General features: G+C 43.2%; 1 protein-coding gene across 1 annotated transcript; it reads left to right on the forward strand.

Annotated features, from left to right (window-relative positions):
* The first annotated feature begins 4,211 nt into the window (after positions 1-4,211).
* P2RY1 (purinergic receptor P2Y1) lies at positions 4,212-8,201 on the forward strand. The gene is made up of 2 exons (XM_068279273.1): positions 4,212-4,539; positions 5,390-8,201. The coding sequence occupies exon 2, from the start codon at positions 5,451-5,453 to the stop codon at positions 6,534-6,536; it is 1,086 nt and encodes a 361-aa protein (XP_068135374.1). The 5' UTR covers positions 4,212-4,539; positions 5,390-5,450; the 3' UTR covers positions 6,537-8,201.
* The last annotated feature ends 218 nt before the right edge of the window (positions 8,202-8,419 follow it).

Raw genomic sequence — 8,419 nt, forward strand, 5'->3', positions numbered from 1 at the left:
TTAAAAACGCACACTCACTGCAGTGCAACGCATATCAAAACGCAGTAAAAGGCATACATGCTTTGAGCGTTCTCCAACGCAAGCTCTGATGTGAAAGAGCCCTTAGCTCAGTCGATGTAGCTTAGCAAGAAAAGACATGCAAGCTGCAGCTTTGTTACAATGTTTCAATGTAACAGTGGCCTCAATTCACAGAGCATTATCAAACGTTTATCAAACACTTTATCAAACGTTTGATAATTTACCTCATGGGTAAAATCTCACTAAGGTGTTATATATTTGTTGAACGTTTTATCGGTAAAACATTCGATAAATATATAACACATTAGTGAATTTAAAATGAGATTTTACCCATGAGGTAAATTATCAAACGTTTGATAAAGTGTTTGATAAACGTTTGATAATGCTCCGTGAATTGAGGCCAGTGTTTCTACTAGTTACACAATATCTTGCTATCTTCTCATGTTTCCAATAGCAAAATAAGTAAAAGTTTATTTTTCCCAGTGATCTTTTTTCCTCCGGTAACATGCATCTGTCACCAGGTTTTCATGTCTGTACTTCGGGCTAGCTACATGATTTAAAAAAATTAAATAAAAAATGTAATGTGCTGCGCTGCCCCCTGACGGTTTTAATAGACCGCCAGTGAGGTTAAAGCGGAATATAACCCTGCATTTCAACTTTGCTCTAAAATATTATTTACAGCATATTATATGCAACCAGCATTTTTTTACTAGACCAGCATTGGAAGGGTTAAACACAGAGGTTTAAAGTTCCGTGGAGAGATATGCAGAAGTTCAGATAGATACATTCTATTTAGTTATATGTATCTATTGATAAATGTTACACACTCTTTGGCTGTCCTCCAAGCTCCTTCTCAGTCAGAGAGATGAGTCACATTCAACACTTAGATACATTTATGTAAACAAAATGTATCTATTTCAGCTTCGGATGCGTCTGCAGAAATTTCCAGGAACTTTAAAGCCCTGTGTAACCCTTCCAATGCTGGTCTAGTAAAAAAAAAATGCTGGTTGCATATAATATACTGTAAATAATGTTTTAGAGCAAAGTTGAAATGCAGGGTTATATTCCGCTTTAAGTAATGTGCTGGCCGGTGACACGCGTCTTTGACCGCACGTCTGCAGCCAGGAGCACTCTGCGCATGTGCACAACGTCATGACTATGTACGACAACTTGGGCCTTGATTCATAAAGCATTCCCGCATGCGTAAATGCTGAAAACAGCTCACTTTACCCACCACATAGCAAAACTTGCATTCATAAAGGCTTTTTCCGCATTAAAAAACGACATTCCTGAGAAGAACGATAAATCACCGCCTTGTGCGGTGATTATCTTAACAAAATGTCAATATATAAAGATTAGAGGAAGCGGTATGCAGACGGAGATTACCGCTACCTCGGATGTGGCAAGAAGCGTGCGGAATACAGTGCAATGAATGGGACAGACCTCCCAAGCAGCAGTAGAGAGAACAGCGCACGGAGGGACTCAGCCAGCTCCTGTGTTTCTGCAAGGCTCCCAACAGCCTACCGCCTGCCTACAGCGGGAAATCTCCGCTCAGCTATCGCAACATTTTATGAATGCCCACCCTGGAGTCAGAAATACCGAGCGCGGAGTTTCCCCGCACTGATTTACATCACCGAACACTTTTTTATGAATCGAGGCCATTGTGAGCACGCGCAGAGTGCTCCCGGCCACAGGCAGACAAACATGGAGGTGCACCCATGGGCGTAGGGCCCGTGGTCGCAGGGGTCGCCGTGGCGACCGGGCCCGCCTCCTAAAGAGGCAAGGGAGGGGCCCGGGGGCCTGGACCCCCCAGGTGTTAAAATCTGGCTCCCAGAGGCAGAGCAGGATCCTGCAGCGCAGCGGAGCAGCCAGTTTCTCCCGGAGGCAGAGCAGGGCTACGGCAAGATGGCTGCCGAAGCCCTGCACTAGAGACTATTTGTGTGTCTCCAGTACAGGGCTTCGGGCGCCATCTTGCCGTAGCCCTGCACTCTGCCTGTCAGCGAGGGAGAAACTGGCTGCTCCGCTGCAGGATCTTCGCTGGAGGAGCTGCAGGAGGGAGGCTGGCTGCACGTCGGGGAGCTCACGTCAGAGGCTGGCCAGGTGAGTGAATTTTTTTTTATTTGTACAGGTTTCTTTTCTGGTGACTGCTCCCCACATAACGATTATTTTCTGGTGACTGCCCCCACATAACGATTATTTTCTGGTGACTGATCCCCATATAGCGATTATTTTCTGGTGACTGCCCCCACATAGCGATTATTTTCTGGTGACTGCCCCCACATAACGATTATTTTCTGGTGACTGCCCCCACATAACGATTATTTTCTGGTGACTGCTCCCCACATAACGATTATTTTCTGGTGACTGCCCCCACATAACGATTATTTTCTGGTGACTGCCCCCACATAACGATTATTTTCTGGTGACTGCCCCCACATAACGATTATTTTCTGGTGACTGCTCCCCACATAACGATTTTCTGGTGACTGCTCCCCACATAGCGATTATTTTCTGGTGACTGCCCTCACATAGCGATTATTTTCTGGTGACTGCCCCCACATAACGATTATTTTCTGGTGACTGCCCCACATACCAATTATTTTTTGGTGACTGCTCCCCACATAGCGATTATTTTCTGGTGACTGCCCCCACATAGCGATTATTTTCTGGTGACTGCCCCCACATAACGATTATTTTCTGGTGACTGCTCCCCACATAACGATTTTCTGGTGACTGCTCCCCACATAACGATTATTTTCTGGTGACTGCCCCCACATAACGATTATTTTCTGGTGACTGCCCTCACATTGCGTTTATTTTCTGGTGAATGCCCCCACATAGCGTTTATTTTCTGGTGAAAGCTCCCACATTGCGTTTATTTTCTGGTGAATGCCCCCACATTGCGTTTATTTTCTGGTGAATGCTGCGCACTTAACGATTATTATCTGGTGAATGCTGCGCACCTAACGATTATTTTCTGGTGAATGCTGCGCACATAACGATTTTATGATGAATGCTGCGCACATAATAATTATTATCGGGTGAATGCTGCACACATAACGATTATTTTCCTTCAGACTGGCATCTTGCTACTAATTGCCCTATTTCCTCTGGGTGCTGCGTATGTTTGCAAATTGAACGTGGCAGCCATGCTGCTGGAAAGCGGAATTGACATAGCCATGCCATGCACAGCTATGGGAATTTGGATATGTGTGTGCTTCGGGTGTTGCGAGGGGGGGGGGCGCTGTTGTTGCCGGGAGGGGGGGGCCCACATCCAGATTCCACATCGGGGCCCAGAGGTTTCTAGCTACGCCACTGCGTGCACCGCCAGTCAGTGCATTACTAAAGACCTCACCGCCCGGGAAGTAGCTGCAGGTACTGTTCGTTGATGAAAAGCTCATCACGGGGCCAGTCGAACTCAACTCTTCGTTCCATCTCTACCCAACAGGTGGAGGCAGCTGCACGGATCTCAAATATATTTCAGCAAATCTGTTTGCACTACACTGGCAACAATAAACACCTCTTTGATAAGAGTATGATCTATCTGATAGTCGAATCTGCTGACCGTCTGCCAGTATATGGGCACATTTACTATTTTCTTACCAAGGCCAGTAGATAGATCAACAAACCCTGTCATGATCCTGCAATCAGTTCAAGTTCTCTGGCAGCTGCTCTCTAGTAGCTGAATTAGCAAATGACTGCACACGCCTGTGAGCTTTCCACATGCCATGCATTGCAAGTGAGACCTGCAGCCAGGGCTGGGGAGCCAGCAGCAGAATGCTGTGCTCTGATTAGAGTGAACAGCAACTTCTGCCTGCGCTGAGTTCATAGACTGAGAGCACTATAGTGTATCCAAAGCACAGATAGCTGAAGAGCTTTACCAGACTTCACTATACAGCTCCTGGTTTGCAGTGTTTGCTTTCCCAGCTCAGCACATGTGACTCCAGCCTTTGCATTCCTGTACAGGATTGTGCATGTGTGTGTATGAGCGCGCGTTTCCTCACCTGTGTCACCAGAAACTTACTGCCTTTCCCCCCACACACCCTTCTAATCTACATGCATCTGATAAAAAAAAAAAACACCAAATACGACCGATGCTTCGTCCCCTGCTGGCAAGAAAACCTTCTTTCCTTCACTACGGTTGTCAAAAAGGATCACAGAGAAAGGCAGAGCGAGAATAATGCGAGCCTGTGGGAAATCTCCTTATCAGAATGTATGTTGTTTTAGAGGGATGAGCTGAGAGACCACGCCTGCCGCCTGTGACAAGTTAGCGAGGAGGCTGAGCTCGGCTCCCACCCACCATCGCTGCCTCCCTCCCTCTCTCACTGTCTCTCATTCTCTGGAGAAGTAACTGCTGGAGAGTTTCTCCGTGTGAAGGAATCAATGTGAAGAGGAGGCAGAATCCTGCAGGCAGCAATGCAACTTTCCCCCTGCTCTGCCCAGAGCTCCGCTGGCTCCTGACACTGCTGCTGCTGCTGGAGTGGCTTCTGACTGCACTGATAAGAGGGACAACGCTGTGAGGTAGGCTTGGCTTGTCAATGAAAGCTGCTTGTACACACCCGTGCAAGGCAAGAAGTGGGTGGAAGTTTGCTAAGATTGTGCCCTTTTTTCCCACTTCCTTCCTTATTAATGAAATGACCAAATGTCAATTTTCAGAGTGGCTCTGACAGGCGAATGCCCCGAGGCGTGCTTGGCAATGGCACTGGGTGCAAAGGGAACCTGACCTTTTATTCTGCAAAGTCTGGTCACCATTAATAACATTTATCCTGAAAGGTGCACATTAACGGTACAATTTTGTTCAACAGATGTGATTTTTGCAATTGAATTGTACAGAAAACTGCGCGAAATCGACGTAAAATGATTCTATGATCGAGTGGAACAGAACATTTTAATCCATCTGATTCGATCTTAAAATCCAACATACGGAAGAAATAGCCCTAATCGACTCGTTTATGGTAATCACCGATAATTACCTTCTGACCACTTTCATTTATAAAAAAAAAGTATTGAAGGATTGCATCTGATGAAAAAATTGTACTGTTAATGGGCAACATTATTCCATAAAGAGCAAAGAGGATGTGAAGAGGATAGTAACCTATAGCAACCCATTGGACCTAAGCTTCCATTAGTGTGGTCCAGACAATAAAAAAAATGGTTGCCCTTTGCAGGTGACTGCACTTTTAACATTGTTTTTTGCCTTATTAGAGTTTTGATTGAAATAGATGTTTTTGTGATGATTGCATTGCTGTGAATATTTAATGTATTAGACCAAGGAGGGTTCGCTATTAATCCCAGCTTGCAATAACCTTGATCTCTACTGCTAATGTAATAACTGGTACCCCCCTCCTTGCCTTTTTTTTCTTCTTTTTAGATGATTGCAGCCACCAACCTCGTTGTTTTCCACTCCCTGCCTGTTTTGACTTGAAAAGACCATGACAGAAGTCTTTCTAACAGCTCTTTTAAATGTTACTCAAAGCACTTTGCTGGCAAGTGGTTCATCTGCTGGGAATGTCACAAAATGCACTCTGACAAAGACAGGCTTTCAATTCTATTACCTCCCCGCTGTTTATATAGTGGTTTGCATCACAGGATTTATTGGTAATAGTGTGGCCATATGGATGTTCATTTTTCATATGAAACCATGGAGCAGTATCTCCGTTTACATGTTCAATTTGGCACTGGCAGATTTTCTGTACATCCTCTCCCTCCCAGCCCTGATCTTTTACTATTTCAATAAAACAGACTGGATTTTTGGAGATATCACATGCAAGCTGCAGAGATTTATATTTCACGTGAACCTGTATGGTAGCATCCTCTTTCTGACTTGTATCAGTGTACACAGATACACAGGGGTAGTGCATCCACTTAAATCACTTGGGAGGCTGAAGAAGAAGAATTCCATCTACATCAGTGCTCTTGTCTGGTTCATCGTGATTGCTGGTATCTCCCCCATCCTATTCTTCTCTGGTACAGGAATCAGGAAAAATAAAACCATTACATGCTTCGATACATCTTCTGATGAGTACTTAAGAAGCTACTTCATCTACAGTATGTGCACTACTGTCTTTGGCTTCTGCATCCCTTTTATACTCATTCTGGGATGTTATGGATTAATCGTTAGAGCTTTGATCTATAAAGATATGAACAATGCTCCCCTGAGAAAAAAATCTATTTATCTGGTTATTATTGTCTTAACTGTGTTTGCTGTGTCCTACCTTCCATTCCATGTGATGAAAAATCTGAATTTGAGAGCCAGGCTGGATTTTCAGTCTCCTGAAATGTGCTTCTTCAATGACAGGGTCTATGCCACCTACCAAGTGACTAGGGGGCTTGCCAGCCTCAATAGCTGTGTAGATCCTATCCTCTATTTCTTGGCAGGAGATACCTTTCGGCGGAAGCTATCAAGAGCAACTAGGAAGGCATCGAGAAGAAGTGAAGCTAATGTGCAATCAAAAAGCGAAGAGATGACTCTCAACATCCTTTCGGAGTACAAGCAGAATGGAGACACCAGCTTGTGAACACAAGTAACTGGATTGATCAAGACACCCAACTGTTAGCACTACGGGGTGCAATATCTCAGTTTATGGCTGTTTCTTTCACATGTAGAGATTTTTACGGGTAAAAGCAAGCTGCCATCCTGAGGCTGGCTAAAACAATTTATCCGAGAGAGATTGGAAAGTTTTAAAGCTCCGTGAAAGACATTTTGCATTCCAAAACCACTCCTCCATCCCGCCCCCTCCCCCCCCCCCCCAAAAAAAAAGCATCAAAGGAGGGTGTTTTGTTTTTCTGCCCAAACCCCCCCCCCCCCCACACCACCAACCCATCAAACACCCAACCCCCCTCCCCCCGCCTTATAGCATCTCCACAAGCTATACTGATCCTGTTTTTACGAGTTATTCCAGAATTTACTGTGAATACATTTTGACTACTGCTAATATGGTGAAGGAATGTATCTCAACAAAAGTTGTGCTAATATTTAAAAACACAAAAAGTATTACTAAATTATCTGTTCTTTTTTGTGAACTTCCTTTTTTGTTTTAAAGCAATTGACTTTAAAAAAAAAAAATTTGAATTACTGGAGAGACTTTTGATTTTTAAAAATACTCTTGCAATACAGAAATGAAAATGTGTGGAGGAACATGCCACCTTGTTCAGAGTTCTTGGCAGGAAATAGCCACGCACTATCAACCTGTCCTTCTAGGTGTGTCAATTTAAAAAAAAAAAATACCATGTGAGGGAATTTCAATTGGCTGAGAGAGAAGAAAGTTGTTTAAACATGTTGATACTGATTATGTCTATTGTGAACAAAAAGGTTACATGATTTTCCCATCTCAGTATGATGTGTATATGCGGCTCTTGAATGCTTAAAGTTGTATTATAGCTCTTTAGAAGAGTGTCTATAGAGCCTGTGATTGTTTCACTGCACAAGAAAAAGGTGTCATATTTTTAAGCATTTCAGAATCTATACAGGTAAAAGGAACAAGGCAGACTTTTTTTTAGTATTCTGGATCCTTGTGTACAAGGGCTTTATATGATAAAGGCTAATACTACCTGTCTAAGCACTATTTACTACAAAAATACCAGTGGGATGTTTGTGGAAGACTAGTTGTGCTAGTTGAGATTAAAGGTTTTTTTTTTTTCAGTATCTAAACCTGGCTACTATGGGGAAGGATGTGTGTTAACAGTATGGAAGATGCTCCTATGACCTCCACACCTTGCCCTAGTACCACTAACTACTGAAATACTCAATGTGTTTACGTAGAAGAAAAGCATTTCTTAGTACAACTGGGCACCGAGACTTTTTTTTTTTTAACCTGCTGCCCAGCAGCTAACATTACAATAATTTTCTTGACATGTGGCATGGTGTAAGCTGTATATCATGTCCGAAAAATGAATATATGAAGGGATAAATGTGATCTCTGTGTTAAACGTACTGTGTATGTTTGGAGTATCGTATGTGTTTTAATGCCTATGTGAAAAATGTTTTATTTTTGTACCATTCTCTGTAATTTAATATAGTTCAGTAAATCTGTTTTATCTGTGATTACAGTGCCATTGACTTGATTTGCCTATGGAGACAGTGTTACTTGACATTTCAAGCCTCTCTCTCAGGTTTTGTAGAATGACTGAATGAATCTTAATGTGTTTTAACTTTCACAATAAATGGGGATTTGTTTCTCAAAGACACTGTGATGATTGCATGGAGACAGAGTGGTGGAAGGGGGCATGGCCAAGGGCCACGGGGAAATTGCAGGACCAAGTTTCTTTGCATGGTCCATGGTCATTTCAAACCTAGAAAGCTCTAATAAATAAGGATGGTCAATGAGATGCAAATAATTTCGAGTTGATGAAGGACTATGCAAATTTTGTATCAAGCGTGAAAATGGGCCAATCATATTTT

The sequence above is a fragment of the Hyperolius riggenbachi genome, chromosome 4 (genome assembly GCF_040937935.1).
Source record: "Hyperolius riggenbachi isolate aHypRig1 chromosome 4, aHypRig1.pri, whole genome shotgun sequence".
NCBI lineage: Eukaryota > Metazoa > Chordata > Amphibia > Anura > Hyperoliidae > Hyperolius > Hyperolius riggenbachi.